This window comes from Epargyreus clarus, unplaced genomic scaffold (genome assembly GCF_041222505.1).
Source record: "Epargyreus clarus isolate Ecla_fem2 unplaced genomic scaffold, WU_Ecla_fem_2.2 ptg000012l, whole genome shotgun sequence".
Classification (NCBI taxonomy): domain Eukaryota; kingdom Metazoa; phylum Arthropoda; class Insecta; order Lepidoptera; family Hesperiidae; genus Epargyreus; species Epargyreus clarus.
The window spans coordinates 10,016,663-10,037,548 of NW_027332220.1; the positions used below are offsets into that span (position 1 = coordinate 10,016,663).

The 20,886-nt window shown below is 35.2% G+C and overlaps 1 protein-coding gene and 1 long non-coding RNA gene across 2 annotated transcripts in view; both read right to left on the minus strand.

Moving 5' to 3' along the window:
* Positions 1–20,886, minus strand: part of LOC140746387 (phosphatidylinositol-3,5-bisphosphate 3-phosphatase MTMR4) — a 55,806-nt gene that overhangs the window by 21,365 nt on the left and 13,555 nt on the right. The window contains exon 2 of the mRNA XM_073078514.1: positions 16,196–16,614. Coding sequence (XP_072934615.1) covers positions 16,196–16,342 — 147 coding nt within the window. The 5' untranslated portion in view covers positions 16,343–16,614. The remainder of the gene's footprint in view (positions 1–16,195; positions 16,615–20,886) is intronic.
* Positions 5,523–6,675, minus strand: LOC140746546 (uncharacterized). Its single transcript, XR_012102776.1, has 2 exons — positions 6,467–6,675; positions 5,523–6,201 (listed from the first exon to the last, which is right to left on the minus strand). It is a non-coding gene; the product is annotated as an uncharacterized LOC140746546 (long non-coding RNA).

Here is a 20,886-nt window from a genome sequence, read left to right on the forward strand (position 1 = left end):
ATTTCTGAGTCACTACTTTCTGAATTCGTCATGTCTGAATCCACCAAGCTGAACTTTCTCTCTCTCTCTTGACTGTCGTTACTCAAAGATGTTTCAGTATCGCTGCATACTCCAGAGACTCTCGACGGAAGAGCTACGACCCCGGGATCGATCTGATCTAGCACTCATCCTTCAATTATCAATAGAGAAAATGCACAATTTTATTTTATTATTTTAAATCACTTATCACTTCGTCTTAACGTAGTAAAAATATAAACAATGTTATTAGTGTTTCAAATATATTTTTTTTAAATTATTACATAGTGTTTTTTTTTTCCGTTTCAAAATAAGTGAAAATACGAAAAAGATGGTGTAAGATAGGAAACAGATAAAGTATCTCTAAAATCGCATTAACATTTGCATTTACTGTAACAAACAATAATTTTAGGTAAATAATTTTAAAATATTGCATTCATCATCTACTTTGTTTGGTACTTATTGACCTAAGCATAAAAACTCGTTTATCCATTTTTGCATATTTTTGGTAAATAGTCCGATTGTGCTTTGACAAAACTACTTTCAATCATTGTTCTTGATTATTTCTTATATAGAAAATCGCACTAGGTAATAGTAAAAACTGCAGGAATCTTAATAAAAACATTTTTTATCTCAAACAGTATGAATATCGACGCCGACGTGCGTGACGTCATGTTTCGATTCGACCAATGGCAATGCGTTTTGCAAATTTGAATTTCGCTCGCATAATTTACGATTTTTGATTAAAGTTTTAATCAATTTTATACGAAATAAATAAAAAAAATTGTTGAGATGTAACTTCAGGACCATAAAGTGCCGAGGAAAAAAAATAACAAGAAAATCTAAATCACATGCATATTCCCTATTATAAATTAAAACAAAAATCTGAAGATGGGAAGTAAATGTTTAGACATTGCTAATAACAAAGAGGTCGTCTGTTTTTAAGGGATGCCTTTAATGAATAAAGACAATATACAAGTTTTCAAACATCCGTTCCCTAAAAAATTTACCGGAGTTTATTTCGTACGTACGTAGGTAGTTCTTCAAGGACACTTTGGCTGTATACCTACATTTTCGAAGCATTGACCTCTAATGGAGGCAACATTGGCGGCGGAGTATTTGGATGTAATATGGAGGGCGAAATGAAAAATGTGTATAATGTCATTTTTGTCAGTTATGTCTAAATAAATGTGAGTAATGTCATCTATGTAATGTATTAAAGAATATACACAGCAACTATAAGCAAAAAAGAGAAAATAAATAGAGGACGCAGAAATGCTGGTCTGTGGAAGGACGCAGAAATGATACCGGGATTTAAATATATATATATATATATATATATATATAAAGATAGTATATTAATATTATCAAACCTATACCTAAATTACCTATAATATATCCATATTGTTTTCTGTGGTATGTAATTAAATTGAATTTTAATAAAGGGCTTACCTGTTATTTAATATAATTACCACAGAAAACAATACAATGATGAAATATACTGAAAGACATTGAAAGAGGATATTTCGGGTCAACAGCTTATTATATAATAACGAATACATTACATAATTATGACAATTATTTTGTTTATATACGTAATATCATTGTATGATATAGGCTACATTATATTTTTTATAATGTCGGGTTATCTTATCTTATATATAAAATTCTCGTGTCACCAAATTTTATATGCACATTCAGTAGGTCTGAGAATCGGCTACTACTTATTTTTCATACCCCTAAGTGATAAAGGTTGTCCATCCTTAACTTTTTTTTATTTATATGGCAATACAACTTTTGCCGGGTCAGTTAGTACATTTATAATAATTCTCCAGTTCCACAAGTATCTGTGTATATTTATTTTCAAAAACACACTTTAATCTTTAAAATTACTTTGAAATACACACAATAATGTGATCACTTCGAATCATCCGTACTGTTCGTGAGATTAAAGCACATATTTATTTATGCAGTGCGACTGACGACGAAGGTCGCTGCAAGGTTAGAAAACAACTTGCCGACATTTTCATAAATTCACGTTTATCGGGAAGTACGTGCACTAGTATATAATAGGCCAAGTGCGACTCGAACTCGCACACAGAGGATTCCGTACCACCCTTTTCATTTATTATTTATATTTAGTCTTTGTCATCTTAGTAGCTTCATAGTTTCTTGTATGGTGACCCCCACTTATTTGCAAGTTTTTTTATACTTTTTTGCTATAGTGTCCACAGTTATACATATTCTGTAATAATTTCAAGTGTCTATCTATGACGGCTCAAGAAATAGAGCCCTGTGACAAACGGACAGACAGCAGACGCTTATAGATAAGGTTCCTTTTTTCCCCTTGGGGCACGGAACCCTAAAAAGCAACAAGTTTATTTCAAGTTTATCCGTTTCAATAAGATATTTGCATTTAATTTTAATCATATGCAATTATGCATTCATTGTTATAAAAGGATTCCTGTGTTGCTCGTTTAAACATGATATCTATAAAAGAAATGAGCTAACAAAGGACTTTATATTATATTCATTTTTTATCATTACACCATTATGTTAAATGAAATGTTATGATACTATTGAAGATATTATTAGCATAATGCATTTCATTAATCTGTTTTTTTTCTGCATTAATGCAGAATAAAAACTGACTGACTGATATTTTGTCTACATACACCAATGTGTATATATGTATATAGTCATTCCATAATGAGCCTACATTTTTATTAAGGAGGGTCCACCAGCAGTAGTCTAGTCGAGATCGACGAAAAAAAAGTTGCTGATTTTTTTTCTCATCTTGTACTAAAGGGGTGAGGGTGTCCGAAATAAATAGTCATTGAAATTTGTCGACAAAAAAAAAACAAAAAAGGAAGGAAAAATAAAAGAAAAATCTTCAAACAGGACTGTTTGAAGTTTTTTTATTCTCGCCCATGTGAAAGGGGCGGTCCAAGCTCCCTAAACGTATGAGTCAAGCAGGGAGTAACTCTAATACACCTAACGATGTTTGGAAATTGTTGTTTTAACCTTACCGAGTATTTAATGTCTAATATGAAGCAATAGACACACCAATTATACAGTTACTCAAGTGTTTTGCATACATTCACACGACACGGTGACGTAAATACGTCCATTGCGTACGTTTAGTAACTTAAAAAAAACTTGTAATAAATATACTGCTATGTTATTTGTAATTCAATGAAAATCGTACGTAAAAGTGTTTCTTTTACATTAATTCGTACACAATGATCACTTATTTATTCTTTTTAAACACTTATGTTCGGCTGTGTTTTTTTCTTATATCATTTATTAGACAGAATTGTTGTACATTATCAGCTCATGATAAGTGTTATCAGCTCATCTGTATTACTTCAGTTCATGAGATCAGTTTCATCATCAACAATTACTGTCCCACTGCTGGGCACGGGTCTCCTCTCAGAATGAGAAGGCTTAGGCCATAGTCTACCGCGCTGGCCAAGTGCGTATTGGTAAACTTCACATACCTTTGAGAGTTTTGTTTCTCTTAGGTTTGCAGGTTTCCTCACGATGTTGTCCTTCACCGTTTGAGCAAGTGATAATGAATTTCTAATACGCACATAACTAAATCAGAGATGCGTGCCTGGGATTTGAACAGACTCCTCGATCGAGAGGCCAAGTTTCTTAACCATTAGGCTATCACTGCTTTTTACCGAGTTTTTTGCTAGTTTACTGTGCCACAAATGGGCACAGGTCTACTTTTACAATGAAAACAGTTTAGTTACAGCAAACCTCGCTAGGTAAATGCGGATTGGTAGCTTTATACACCTAAAAAAATTGAAACCTTACCAGCATATTCCTATTTCAATTACAATTTAAAATGCATTAAAAAAACATATTGTAGCTGGGATACGGTTCCCGACCACCCAGCGTGAGGTCTTCACACCGCAAGACTACCACTGGCTCTGAATACGTGTATAAATAAATCTAATTGACCCATTGGTCACCCGTAGAAATCGTGTGAACGCTTTTACACGTATCACTAGTGAACCTTGTTTGTTTTCTAATTACAATCTTTACAAGGGATAGTAAACTCTGTGTGTATGGCTCGGCCGTTCTTTCTGTACCATAAGAGGACTCGACCATTAGGTATTATGATTGCAATGCTATACAAGAACATGCCCTTTTCAGACTAGTTTCCTTTTAGAGTGTGTACTAATTTCCCCTACACTACATGTTATAAAAATATCGTGATAAATTTCTTATGGTAACTGAAAATAAGACGATTAAGCACGAAAGCATCGAGGCTCGTAAAAGAAGCCAAGCCAGTTATTATTATCATATGTTATTAAATAAACTATTATATATATATATAATAAACTATTATGGTTCTTTATTACCTACTTATCCATTATTTTGTCCATTTGCAGTATGATTAATAGTTGTTATGTCCTATTAAAGAATGTAAGCTTAAGAAACTCCATACATATAGGCGTCTCAACTTAATCAAGATAGTCTATAGAATAGTCTAGATGATTCTGTAGTCCCGGGTCCAGATAAGACCTTACGTTTTTTCCCGCTTGTCGTAAGAGGCGACTAAAGGCTTAAGTGGACAGATCGCACATAATAAATGTAGTCACTCCCATGGCATCGAATACCTTTTGTGAGTTCCCTTCCTCATCAACAAAAACGGATAGTCCAGAACCAGGAAACGGTTTGGGCAATGTCCCAACTTGGCAGCTGTTAAATGTTTATGTTTTGTTTAAACATTAATATGGAATTATGTTATATTTGTATAAACATGTTACTGGCGAAGTGACCGTGGCCGTCCCAGTGAGACGGAGGCCTTATTAATTATAGTAATTGAATCTAAGTAGCCAGACGAAACACTTTAGGATACTAAGTAGCTTAACCACAAAGTACCTTCATGTAGACTAGAAGCCGAAGTTAATCTGCAATTACTTTTAATGAATAGATACCATACAATTACGTATGGAAGCCGTTCTATGAATAGATTTAATGTTATGATTACTTAATAACGGGAAAATCTATATCACACATGCCTTTGACATATATTTGTATGAAATCTATATAAGTTTAGCGAACTATATACTTGTGGAATTATATTAGTAGTTATATTTATATACCTATAGCTTTATTTACTGTGTAGTTTATCAATTACACGTGTGCATGTGTAAATGCGATTAAAATTTGTATCGATAGAAATAAAATTATAACAAAAATGAATAATTGGATATGGATAACCCGAGGCATAGCAACCGCCATAGTAAAATAACCCTTTACACCCGAAGATTTTTTTTCGCAATTTCCGATTCAAAACGTTTATTACGGCTTTTTATATAGCTTAAGGGATCCACAAAAAATAGGAAAAAAATCCAGAGTTTATACTTAATCCAGAAATCGACCCGCACGATCGTGAGTCTCCGGTGGGAACTATCACACTCAAGATCGTGAAAATTGCAAAAAAAAATAGTTTTTTATCAAAAAATATTACAAAATTAAAACAATTTGGAGATATTTAACATCAGTCTTTATTTTCATTAGTCTTTATAAAAAATCTGTCTTGGCAATGAAACCTAAACTACGTAATTCTATGAAAATCAACATTCTTCTTTCTTCCGTTATTGCTTCCGTCTTCAATCCAGGTCTCCAAGGCGTAGGTATTCTTGGCTAGGGAATACATCCAATGATAATGCAGATAGAGAAAACTTTAGCCATATCTATTGCAATTAAATTAAGTTTTCGACCGGTTCTTCTTAGATAATATAAATTTGTGCATCTGGTTACATATCAAGAGCCTCACAATTAAAATATTGATAAAAATATTTCTTTGTAAACTTTCCTGGAGATGTTGGTAGGGATGTATAGACCTTTTCAAGACAGAAAACGTATTCTTTTCCAAGCTATTTTTCGATGTGTTGGACGTGAAGATGCTCGGCGGCGAGAAATTTCTAGGGATGATTTTGAAGTAGATGGTTGAGGTTCAGGCTCAAGTTCCAGATCCAATTCTAGGTCAGTTTCTATTTGAGGGTCTGCATGTGCTTCTGGATCTGTTTCAGGGCACAATTCTTCAAATTGAAACTCTTCTAATCTATTTGGTTGAAGCTCTTCACTTTCATGAAGATCTTCAATGTCCGATATATTTCTCCTCACCCCGCACTGGCAAAATCTGATCGTCATTTAAATGTACCCCTAAAATTGAAACAAACAAATTGTTATTAACGAAACTTACACATAACTGGTAATAGCAATAAAAGCATTTTCATCAAACGTTATTCTGCACCAACAACCGTAGGCACACGATCGTAACAGTTGAGATTTGCAACCTAATTGTATCTAAATTGCAAGTTAATCGAATAAACTACTAAAATCCACGTATTTAGTGTTCTTTTAGCTTTTAAATTAGCAATCATTAATAATAGATACTTAACATTTAATACCAAAAATAATTATATACCTGTGACAGTGCGCGGGTCGAAAAAATCTGCCATCTTTGGACGAGTCCCTAGCACAACTGACCGCCTGCACCCCGCTCACTTAGCCGGTAGCACGTGCGATACTCTCCTCACGATCGATCGGCATCGGTTGCGTTTCGAAAAATAAGAAGCTATCACGTGGGAATTTTTTTAAAGTGAAACTCACGCTCATATCATCTCGGGTGTAAAGGGATAAGACGTCTTATTTTTGAGAGGTTAAGTTTGACATTTTTTTTTTAAAAGATGTCTTCGCCGCCTCTTCTCCATAACGAAACACCTTGTGAAGTGGTGGTAGTTGTATTGACATTCAAAAACTGCTCTGTAAAGAACCTATTTGAATAAAAAAAATGATTTGATTTGATTACATAATCTAATTCGGAATACGTTTAAAGGAACGGAAACGTTTCCAGAATGCTATACCTACTTATGAACGTTATTACGACATTGGGTTCTTCGAACAAACAAATTGAGTTGTTTGTCAAACCGAGAACACGTTAATGATGTGTCCTTTTTTTGTCGCTCCTTTTTGTACCTATTCATTTTTGCTACCATTATACAATAACTCACTTATATAAATACATGCGACTATATACTAACACGTAATGCCGCCTAATTGACATCAATCCACATAGTAACCCCATCAAAAAATCGTGGGAGCAACAAAGACATAACGTTAAGCTTCAAACGCGACGTGTTACGGACAGTGAACTTTATGAAAGAAGTACTTCATAACTCTATTTATAGGCAACGTGGCGATAAACCTCGCTTTCTAACTGGTCCCTAATTGGCGTAACATTCCAGAGTAATGATGTAACGCGGCGCCCCGGCTCACACGAGACCGACACGTAAACGTACTTGAATCACGTATGGTTATTTATTATTATATTAAATCCCAGCCAATTTCTGCCAATCATTGTTTATACTCGTTGTCGCGTTTACATTAAACGTGGTGGGTCAATTGTCGTTAATTTGCGGTTACTGTTACTCACCAATTTAAAATCAAACCTTGTTTTTAGCGTTCACTGTTTGTATCACTGATGTGAAGGATGAAACAATGCAGAAGTGGTTATATTGACCTTCAATGCTTACTTATTCCAACAAGCCCTCTATATGACTTACTTTAATTCGAAGTTTCTTACATATGCAAAGCTATATGACTTACTTTAATTCGAAGTTTCTTACATAGGTATGCAAAGCTATATGACTTACTTTAATTCGAAGTTTCTTACATATGCAAAGCTATCACATTTGGTAACATTGAATGGATTGCCATTTGTTATTATTGCTTTACTACAGTTTTCAAAATAAAAGAACCGTTTTACACGAATATCTTCCGTTATTAATATACAATTTTCGCTTATCATACATCGAAAGCTGACATTGTCAAATGTCCATCTTTGGTAAGCAAAACACTGCATAGATTGATTATTATTAATTAATAACGAGCGTATTACGACTTTTTACTACTAGAGACTACTAAGTTATAATACACGAGCTTTTGCCCGCGGCTTCGCTCGCGTTACGAAGTAATATTTTCATCCCCTATTGTATCCCCTTGGGGGTAGAATTGATCAAAATCCTTTCTTAGCGGATGCCTACGTCATAACATCTACCTGCATGCCAAATTTCAGCCCGATCCGTCCAGTGGTTTGGGCTGTGCAGTGTGCGTTGATAGATCACTATGTCAGTCAGTCACCTTTGAGTTATATATATTTAGATTTTTTATGTAAAATGTATCTATTATTAATATTATGTTATGCATAGAAATGTTTAGATCATCATCATAATTAACCCATTACTGTCCCACTGCTGGGCACGGGTATCAAAGAATGAGAATGATTAAAAATGAAAAGTCAGATTATCTAATACCTAATATACCTACAACGTTTAATCAAAACATGATCATTTCATGTACTTAATTTACACTCATACATTTATATAGAAACACTTAAACAGGCAGACAAACGTTTCGCTACAGCATTTAGCGATCAGTTTTCCTTATGACATTTAGCAAACATGCCGGGGAAAACCCACTATGAAGTCACTAATACAAACAAAACGATTTAGGACAACCGATTGCATAAATAAAATAGTTACAACATCAGGATCACAAACTTATCAGGGAGTCTACTTATCCGAGGCGTTCCATCTTAGTCCTCAGGGGAAGTAGTAGCAATGCATCTGTGGTTGACCTCAAGTAAGATAGCAGTATTACCTGGGCCTCATTTCAGATTTCTGTGGGCGGCAGGGGCCCCTTACCATGTGGACTGAATGCTCTTTTCCTACTTCTATACCATTAAAGACAAAACATTTTCTTTCAAGTCCAGACCTTGCGTGTAATGGAAAACTCAGCCAGCGCCTACGCAGCTTTCCCGCTAATCTTGTTTATTCGTTGAATCGTGCCAAATCATAAAGGTTTGCATAAAGTTTGCCATATCATCACGTGACGCATACGCATCGCCCGTACCATGGCAGTCATGGCACCATATTCAGTGCGATAACTTTAACTGTAATTATATTGAATTAGAAATGCTAATGTAGCATGTTAAGAGTAGGGATGGAGTACGAGTGAAAAAATCGATTAATTAATAATCGATCGATTATTGTACAAAATTAGAAATACTCCATTTTTGATACAGAACTCTAAATTTGCCGGCAAAAAAGGTCGTCGTCGTAATTCCTCATTTAATGGCGGAAAAAAAACATCGCCACGAAATTTGGTCTCAAATTGTTAGTAGCCAGCCGCGCCTTGCAGATCGCTCGATTAAAATTATCGATAAAAAACAATTTATTGAAAATAGATTTCCCATTACTATTTAACACAATAAATTAATAAACATTAATAATAATACATAATCACACAAACTTAATCGATTATTTTTTCACATCCCTAGTTAAAGAGAAGAGAAGTGGGTGTGCCACCCACGATCACGACTTGAGGCGGCACATTCACCCTGCGACAAACCCAATCACGACTTGAACCGCCAGAAAAGGTAAAGCCGGGGAGCCGAGGGCGCTTTCTTCTTTTGAACACGGCACCGACTTGTATGAATTGTCGGATTTGTAATCCATGTAAACGGTACGATATTATGTAATTTCAATAGATTCATGTGTAAGTGTAATAAAAAATAACCAAGAATTACTCGTTTTGTTTATAAATATGTTTATAATTTTTGAACCTGCTTATGCTAAGTCTAAATCTAACTAACGACTTAAAAACTAGAGAATTCCCCCTTAACATGATGACATAGTAAAAAAATAATTGATCATTATCAAAAATGTCCCAACGTTCCACATATTCCAAAAAAGGTTTCTGTCAAACCAAAACAATTATAAAGGAGAAAGATAAGATAAATGCTATTAAGAGTGTTACAATTCCGTTAGTGCTCCGAATAACGGACACTTTATTTACAGCTGGCTATATTCGCGAACAATTAATTTTACTTTAAATGACAGTGATACAAATGTCACAAACAAGACCAGAAATTTTGTACCCACGCGGTCATGATACAAAAATAAAATGCAACAAAGAGTAACAGCCAAATACACCGTAATGCCCGTAATATCGTTACCCTAAAACAAAGCAAATTAAGCACACGATCTATATACGAGTAAGTAATAAAACGAGACAGTGTATTAAATAAAAATATCAAAGCCGTGGGTGTCGAGCAGTGGGGGCGAGCGGTACCAATCAAATAACCAGCTGAGTCTGCCGCCGAGCTCGGCAGCCATGACACGTCATACACTTTAAATACGTATTCGAACTTATCTGCGATATAGTAACATCTCCAGTAGTTTAGGTTCATTCAACCTGAATCGTATCCATCGATCGTATTTAGGAAACAAAAAAACTTACAAAGAAAAGGGGCTCCGTATAGTTCGAGGCCGCTAGAATGCTTCATCAATAAGTGAATGTCAATGAAGCAATAAAATGTGTGCTTCTTGCGCTGGCATTAATGTTCAAAATGGATCAGACACCGTCCAATTGGTTTTAGTTGTTATTTTTGGCTAACTCAATGATCCTCTGCAAGGGGACACGACTCACACATCACAAGTATTACGACATGCATAATGTAAAAATTGTCTTTAAGATGTAATGGCAATGTAGTGCTTGGTAGGGCTGTGATAGAACAAAAACATCTTAAGCTTTCAAAAAAACACGCTATCCTGAAAATGTGCCATAGTTACAGGTATTATTAAAACGTAGTTATACTCACTACAAAGTTTATTATTTCATCATAATTATTATTTTTTTACCAAATCTAAATTTTAAAATGACAATATCATTTCAATACCATCGAGACTTAAAAATGTAATTTGTTACCAAGTGTCCTGTTACAATTAATTAATATGGCTCAAAGAGCCGAAATTGACAAAAGTGGATCTTTGCTTGCCAAAACATTGGATAGATTGATAATATTAATGACGTTCGTTGGTAATTTTATTAAGATTCTGATTCATGCGCACGATCATATGGTTTTTCGTTAGGTCGATGATGGCATGATAACAAACAAATAAAACAACGGATAAACAAAGGCTTACTTAAAACATGGTGACTAGAAAGAAATCCCAAATAGTACCGTGTCGGTCCCACAGCAACTGGTACCTTACGAAAGTTTCCCTCCCCGTCAACAAAAAAAGGGCTTTGGATGTGATATTCGTACTGATTCAACTAAGTTCACATCCATCTCTTTTATACATCAACGACAAAACATTATTTTGTGCGTGACATGACATACACCGAGTTATAAGTGTTACCATTCGGTATATAAATTACTCGTATTAAAGGTAGGTAGGTAAGTACAAAACTACAAATCACACATCGTACATCTTGCATTGCAGTGTTAGCCACTGTGCATGAGCATCAATTACAAATGAAGCCCACGACCTGTTTATAATGCAAAATGTACTCGTACAAACCTAGGAAGGAACGTAATACATTGTTATGATATCATCTTGACTCGACGTGATTACCATTCAACATAATATTATCGTTATAAATTAAAAGTCATTGATCTTTGAACATTAAAACTTATACGTACTTTGATGTCCGTTTTATTTATGTTATTGTTATAATAAGTTATATTACATAGTTGATATGTCGTCGGTTTGCTGCAAATGCTGCAATATATTATTAATTATTATAATAATTATTAATTACAAAATTGCAGTAGGACATTAAGTACAGTTAATACCTTCTTTATATTAAATACTCTTCTGATTTTAATAATAAACATTTTCAACAATATACGGAAGTAGATATAAAGAAATCAACTAAGTTAAACTAATTAATTGTTTACTAAAATATTGCATATGTCATATGCAAGTTTGCATTTGCATATGTCTTAATGTGTTCTGCAATAAACTAACAATATACGAGTAATACCTCTCCTGTACTAAAACTTTAAGTATCGTTTGTTAACAGTCGAAAATCCGATATTAGATGGTAACAAATGCCATCTTCAGCAATCCACCAATACAAAATAAAGATCAAATACTACAATTCCACCGTTTCACAGATTGTACGTTCACCGAATACGGACGCAACACGCACACAGCCATGTACCACCACCAGTCCGGCAACTCCGGTACCATTCCCACAACGTACTTGCAAGGACGCCGCCGGCACGCCGCCGCGTTGCCCAATGGCGGAAGCAAGCACTCGATTGCGTAACGCACTCATCAATCCGTTGCTTGTAAAACAACTTAAATGCAATGCTTGTTGCGATAGAACGCCACGATGAGTAGGGTTGGCTAACACATGTGGCGGATGAAACAATGTTAAAACAAAGAAAATAAATGTAATATTAAAAAGACTGCAATTCTATGGTTTTATAGAAAGCAACTTTGAAATTGTACTGTACGAGGGTACGTTTTTAAGTTCGCGGAATGAGGGACAAGAAGCGAAAATAAAATGTCAAAATTATTTTTCTTTTTCTACATATTCTCCTGCAAGACGAATGCATTTTTCAGATCTTTGTATTAACTTATTTAAACCCTCATAAAAAAATGTTTTGTCCTTGTCGGAAAAATACGAGGAAATTGCGTCCTTTACTTCTTCGTCTGTAGAAAATTTCTTTCCACGAAGCTCTTTTTTCATTTTTGGAAAGAGATAATAATCGCTGGGAGCCAGGTCTGGACTATAGGGTGGGTGATTTAAAATACCAAAGCCCACCTTATGCAGGGCAGCCAGTGCAATACGGCTCTTGTGTACGGGCGCATTGTCGTGCAACAGCAGGACACCTCTGGATAATTTTCCTTGTCTTTTTTCTTTGATGGCTTCTTTTAACCGCTCCAAGATTGTTGCGTAATATTCTCCGGTTATAGAGACACCTTTATCTTTGTAATCTATTAACAAAATTCCTTCTGCATCCCAAAAGACTGTCGCCATGAGTTTGCCGGCCGATTGTGACACCTTAAACTTTTTAGGAGGTGCTGTACCCTTTTTATGCCACTGCATGGAGTCTTGTTTAGGCTCAGGTTCATAATGGTGAACCCAAGTTTCATCTCCAGTAACAATTCGATTCAGTACAATATCCTTATCTTCTCCACAGAGGTTCAAAAACGCACGGGAACATTCAACGCGCTGTTGTTTCTGAGGCGGCGTGAGCATTCTCGGCACCCACCGCGCGCTGACCTTAGTCATGCCAAGATGGTCATGCAGAATTTTAAAAATGGTTGTAACCGATACTCCAACCATTTCTGCAAGCTGTTTCTTCTTTAGCCGAGCATCTTCCAGTACTAATTTTTCGACTTCCGCTATCGTTTCCGGAATGGTCACCTCAACAGACCGTCCTGGTCGTGGGTCGTCTTCAAGTGAATCCCTGCCTTGCTTAAAAAGGTTGTTCCACTTGTAAACCATCGTTTTTCCAGGGCAAGAGTCCCCGTAAACCGATGACATCTCTTCCATTATGATTTGCACAGACTTTCCTTGCTTGGTAAGGAACTTTATAACGGCGCGATGCTCGATTTTCTCCATACTTCCAATTTTCTTCCGGATTGAGTTGTTTAATTGTCGATAGTTTTAAAACTAATGATGCAATTGTGATAAAACTTTATATTTATACTATTTATGAGTCACTTAACACGTACCGCCCTTAACGAGCCCGCTATCCCCCCTCCAACCCTGCCATTCCGCGGACTTAAAAACGCACCCTCGTACCAATCAATTTGTTTACGCCATTTTTGTTAACCGTAAATTACTTTTAAACGCAGTTGTACTTGACAATACTGTTAACGCTAACGCTCTATAACAAAAATAACTTTTTTTTTTTATTTGCAGAATGTACACATCCCTAGAGCGGACAAGTTACGTGAAACCTAAAACTATGTATGGTAGGTGATAGTAAGCCTTTAAATGGCATTTTTTATTGGCAGTATTTATTTTTAACCCCGAAGATGTTTCAGCTATGTAGAAACTGAAAACTCATGGATGAATACATACAAAGTCCCGCTATTAATTTTTATTCTTTTATCATACCAAGTATCAAATATGCATGTAGTACCACATAGATATCCACTTTTAGATCATAAACCGCAACAAGAGTATAGGTGTCGTGTTATCAAGGGAAGTGTATGAATGAATGAAATCCAACGCCAGTTCTTCGAAGTACGTATGTTTAGATTAGATGTGTAGGCGCCGGAGCTGCGCGTATGAAAGGTCCATTCAAGGCGAATTGTCGAAGGCACCGTCAGTCAGTCAGTCATGCAACGTTACGACTTTACGAGTATATGTCCTTGCTCAAGCTTGCTTCACACAACGCTGTGAACTAATGGAAATCTATTAGAGTGATACGTTGAATATTTTTGTTCGACGATAGTTCGTAGCCGATATTATTTCACATTAAGGGACTGTGTTCTTACTTTATAAATAGGATTTTTAAAATAACATAAGTAAAACAGTTGCTTCATTACCTTAACCTACTTTTACATGTTCACGTAAATTGTATGGTGAAATATTAGTGAGGAGAGATTGAAGGCATATCTCGGATGTTCAAGGGGGTAGATTTTATAATCCCTTTAAAATGCGTTATTAGTGGAAGAAATTCCATTGCTTTTTACTCATGCCTCGATACTGTTAATTCCTTTGGAATTTCTTTTTATTTGTAACAAGAACAAAATATTTAACCAATAAAATTCCGAGATTCGTTGAATTGTCGCTTAACAAAGAATATGACGCATATCCCTGCATTGTATGCTGATGTAGATTTAAGCTGTTTTTTCACTACCTGCGACATTGCCCGTGTTGTAACAAAAACTTTTAAGGACAATGCGGGAATATTCATCGGGGTTTTCAAGTCTGGTTTCAACACAGAAGGTGCATTCTACTACTTAATCTACTTATCTGGATGCACAGATTTAGATAAGTACAAATCTGATAGTGTTTGCCAAAGAATTTATATAAAATTTGGCATACCCAAAAATACCAAGATAACGAGCGAAACTCGTGGCGAGCTTATCTCTTCGGATGAGATAGTAAATAGATTACTAAAGTATGTTGTTCTGTCGAATATATTAACATGTAAAATGTTAATTGATTTTTTCTTTTTAAAATTCAATTACATTAAAGCAATATCCTTATTTCTCTTTCTATATATAAAGTGAATAAGGTACTATTTAATGTTTTGTGAACCAAAGATCAAAATTTATATCTTTAGAATGTAAAAATTAGCTAGATACATTATTAATAATGGGAAAACATCCAATATTAAATTAATCTATCCAATGTTTTAGTGTTTACTACCAAAGATCATAGTTGAACAATTCTCCATACTAGAATTGGTAGGCAAAAATTGCATCGTTGGCAGGCAAAACATTGTATACATCGATATTAATAACCGTACAGTTAACCGATAGTTGTGGTAGTCCTTTCAGGCTGATGAATGGGCGTGCGAGGGCGGACCACGTCACGAATGTAAACAATTGTCGCTCAAGGTGAACCCTCCGTTAGACATCCTCGATGCGTTCGACTTTCGATAGCATGCCCGAACGATAAGAACCACCCGCGAACAGACCTCAGCTGATGCTTTTTTATTTGTTATCTACATGTCATATAGATACCACACTTAAATACAGATAAAATATGAGCGAGTCCTCCTATTTAAGAATTTATCAGTTTTAACAATATTTGCAAAGATTGCATTATCGAGTAGTTATCGCGGTAGCGTTACAATTCTCTATTTGTCTCGTAAATTGACCGGCAGATATGTTAAAGGCTAAATGTATAATACAAAGTAGAATAATATGTTAAAGTGGATCCCTGCCGGTAAACAAATCTCACGAGACTGCATGGGATTGTCCCACGGTTATTAAGAAAACGGCTGTGAAACTAAATTTTGATATAAGTTAGTTGTGCCGTTTTAACAGAGCGTTTAAGTTACTACAGAACGGAACCCAGAAAAGTTTTTTTTTAACCATTGTTATGTTAATGGCATATGTGAATGGAATCATATTGCTTTACATTTTACAAGCCGAAAAGTTTTAGTGAGTATATAAAAGCCGTAGCTTTTTATATTTAACTTCAATTCAGTTACCATTGTCAAAGTTTTCATACAATTTCATACTTTTACAAGTTTTCATACTTTCATCCCGCTCCACGATAACACCATTTCGAATTGTTTAACAGTTGACATACATTTCAGATCGACTAACTACCATTCGATAATAACTCGTGGCTAGCTACTATATAGTAATGCCTTGGGCATAATTACCTGTTTGTAATCAGGGGACGGCGGTCTCGGGGGGTACTTGGAGGCCATGCGAGCGTTGGCGCCGCAACCCTGCGCTGCCGGCGGCTCATCCTCCGGGTAATAAAGGTGCACGAAATCCTCCGTGTCCAGGAATGTGTTGATCAACATGCTCCGTACGATAACACGGTACACACGCAAACATCCAACCAGTCACACATATAAACACTATTCACTTATACAATACATCACCGTCACAGGAAGCACAACATCGTAACTTGAACATTTTGTAACGTTTCATTTTACTTAGTTCGGTATTAGTCAACAGTTTAATATTAAACACTACATATAAAGACGCTATGTATTTATATATAAGTTATACACTCAGTACACTAGTATAAAATCACATGTGCTGATTTGCACCGCAAATAACATTTACAAATCTGTTGGGCAAAAATTAAAATGTTAACCGACGTGTTTGGCACTGTACAGCATGGCGATCTTCTTAAATTCCGGTCAAGGCGGTAGGGAAATTTATCATAAATATTTAATCATAAATATAAAACAAATCAGAGTTAATTGTGTGTGTACGACGATTTCAATTTACATGTTTAAAGTGACATTAAAACATAACCATAAATTAATTTATATAAGTACCGTAAGGATAATGTTATTTTAACCAATTATGGATACCGATGGGTCGTTTACGTAACCACCTACAGTAATTATTATTTGTTGAAGCAAACAACGTAAATAAATTATGTCACCGTTAAAGTAATATAACCGGTATCCTACAAATTCTGCGAATTATCCTCGGATGGAGTTGTTTAACCACAATTTATAAAAGACCCTAATAATTATAAGGTTCGCGAAATTAGATATCTCCGTCAAAACATTACTGTCCTACTGATAAATAATAATAAAAGTGTATTGTTTTTACTACACGTTGATTAAAAAAATGTGTTCTTATTTGCAGTAAATTAAGATATTTTTATGAGTTTGAGAGTAAAATTTCATGTAATCCTCTGTTATTCCTCTGGACCCCTATCTGAATAATGTAATTTATAGTACTACTAGCTGACCCGGCAAACGTTGTGTTGCCATATAAATAAAAAAAGTGTTAAGGGTGAAATACCCTTATCACTTAGGGGTATGAAAAATAGATAGTAGCCGATTCTCAGACCTACTGAATACGCATATAAAATTTAGTGAAAATCGATAAAGCCGTTTCGGAGGAGTAACTAACATTGTGACACGAGAATTTTATATATAAGATTATAATCTACCTACAAATATTTTGATCATGTTTGCAATCTTCACTGTTACTTTTCATTCATCAGCGTTTGACCGAACGCAACCTCATTTCAGTATAAACGATATGATGTCATACATTTCTTGATTGTACACGGCCGCTAGTTTAAAGTCGCGTTTGTTATTAATTATAATGAACAACAAACAATTGTTATCGGCACAAATATTGCATTCATAAAGTGCGGTACAGGGTTCAATGACCTCAGGCGGAAATTGAATCAAGTGTTCGTTATTACCGTCCATCTCATGATCTCCTTTGTTGATCCGAAGCAGGCGTTAGGATCGCTGTACTTGAGATTTCAGTAATATTGATCAATTGCCAAATTAAGATTCACTTGCTTAATAAGGTGAGCGGCTGCCAATTTTTAGACGGTGAAGTGGTTACTACTTATATACTAAACAATTTGTCAGTGTAAAGCGTTACAGGGACGGATATTGGCAGATTCATAGATACGCTTTTTACCACTTACGCCGGTTATAAATAATACATCTATCCAATGTTTTGCCTACCAATCGAAGTTTGACAAACCCAGCCTAATAGAAAGATACTGTCAAATTTTAGGTTTTTGGTAGGCAAAACATTCGATAGATTGATTTAACTACAGGCGTTAGCAAATAAACTGAAGAATGACGTGTACATTTCATATGGTTTAATTCACAATTATGCTAGCATGTTTTTTGAGCGTTTCCGCTAAGGAAGATAAGTATTTTGGCATTAAAATAGCTTATTACTCTTTGTAAAATAAATATATTAAGTGTCTTCAATAAACTCTTTAAAGTTTCGAAAACAAGCAAAAATGCAATGTAAGTTTTAAAACACATTTTTCTTTATTGGTATAGACATCATAGTCCTAAATTAAAAAGATTCAAACTTTTTTGAATTTTCGCATTACTTTTGTTTGAAATTAACCAAGAGCATGCATAAACTATACCAGCACTCGAGGAGTCGCCATTTTATTTTCTAGATAACCAGATTCCAGATAACATGCACATTGGCCCAGATAACGTAATTCTTCATCAAGACGTATTTACTTATTATCTTTTCGAATAAAAACGCGCTTACATATTATAAGTTTATTGAAACTTGAACTGTTTATGGTAAAGTTTTCGTACTTTGTCTCACCCTTAAGCTCAGTAAAACTTTTTAAAATTCGTAGTAGTACAAATACGTTATTCCGTGCTTGATTAAATGAATTAATTAAACAAAATACTTCATTTAACCCAGTTTTCTCACGTATTTAAACACTGTTTCGTGCGGAGAAAAATACGTAATATTTATTTAAAACTTTATTATACCGTAGAAATTGGTAAATAGGCGGACTTATGCTACAAGCATTCTCTACCCAGTCTTTGGATAAAGAAGAAAAATATGCACAGCGGCATATTGACAGAAATCATTAAACCTCGTGGCATTGTGTGAGGTGCATCTCGAACGTAAAGTGCCAAAAGTAAATACTTTCATTGCGTCTAGTGAAACCCATTAACATGTTTATTGCTGTTAGCTATTCTAGGGGGTGGGCTAGAGCTATCGCGTTCCAATTCTTACGTGCTCAGCGGATGCCTGCTCCACTTTCAGCGGTGTGTCGGCGTCGCGAGGAATGCGGTCACCACCGATCAGCGCCTACTTGCAGGTATTTTCTATCAAACTAACTGACATATCTACGTTATCCTTTTTGACAAATATGAATATCTCGGTATGCATGTCTTTGAGAGAATTGTTCACCTCCTCTAAAGTTTATAATCCTGGTACATTTGGCGTTGAGCATAGACATATTTGTTTGTCGTTTTGAAAAAATGTTGTCATATTTTTTGGCAAACATCCCAAAAGAGGTATTCAATTAAAAATATTTTCCTCTCCCATATCTTTTAAGAATATCTATGTAGTAATTTAAAACCAGTGAAGTAACACTTGAAGACATTATGCAATGTGATCGTTATTTTTAGCTTCCAGTTTACGACTCCATCGTACATATACATTTATTGGTACGGCGAAAATGTGAGATAAATGGTTTTCTATACTTTAATTATTCAAGTGATTTACAATACACCTTCAATCCGCTACAAACATTTCCTTGTGTCGTGACAAAACAATTCACAAACATTACAAACGCAACACACACCGGCGAACAATTGCAAAACCAATAGAGAAAGACGGGCAGGTAAAGCGGTCGCGCCGGCCGCCGTATCACGTCGCATTGCTGGACCGCAAACAAAGTCCAGTTGTCGCTCGTACAACATTCTCACGTTACCAACTACCAACTAGTTTTTACACCCACCGAACTCCAACACAAACGAAATACATACTTAAGTAACAGAAGACAAGGCGCGATCGACTCGGAAACACATATTCGCGGGTTAACGTATCTCGGTTACGACTCGAGTTTCGGTCACATGTTACATGATATTGTTTCTATGTTTCTGTAACGTTGAAATTGACAGACCGTTCCACGTCCGTATCTAGACATCTAATACGAGCTGCGCTATCACATCTTGAATTGCAACACGGATAATATAAAATAGAACCAATGTGCTAGTAAGTGAAAGGTATATTATATGTCATGCCAAGTACATATTTCATAAAAGTACTTAGGTTTCTAGGAAATAATAATAAATAGTAAGTACAATTTCCAGTATAAGTCTAGTATCATTAATTTACCACCACTATATATATGATTTATGTTTATGATTATAAGTACGTAAGATTTCACCCCAGAGAGTTCGCTATAATAAACTACCTACCACCAGTACCACCTAAACTATTACCAGTAACAGATAATGGAAAAGCAAACTTAAATTACGAATTTAATTATTTTACTAATTAGGAGATTTATTTCCAAAGATCAATGAATGTCTAACGCCTGTTAAAATAAATCATATTAACCAATTTTTGCTTACCAAAGTTCCAAATTTGTCAATTTTGGCAATTTTGATAGGCGCAAATCGGACTAGCCTAGTCCAGTAAGTAATCACCATGGTTTTGTGAACATTAGCTACACCAGTAGAGAAGCCAATGCATTGCAGGCTTTGGTTTTGGTTAAGATTATTTATATATTATTAGCAACAGGCGGAAATAAAACGCAAAAATGGCGGCGGTACGATACAGCTGACAACATATTATTTTATATTGTTTTTTCATGATAAGCTACATATATACCGATATATATGTAGCCTTATAAGGAAAACGATAAACCAAAAAACAAATATGACAAGCACTACGAGGTTTCTCGTTGGCAAAGGCGATGAGCATTACCATGTTCCGTGCAGCAGTGGGCCAAGGTTTGTTTTCGGTGAGATCACGAAACGTGTCGACTAACCATGACGCGAAGTCATTGCATTTTCTATTTCTGGTTAATTAACGGATATGATGATTAGGAGATTTTTAACATTCCATTATAGCAAATCAG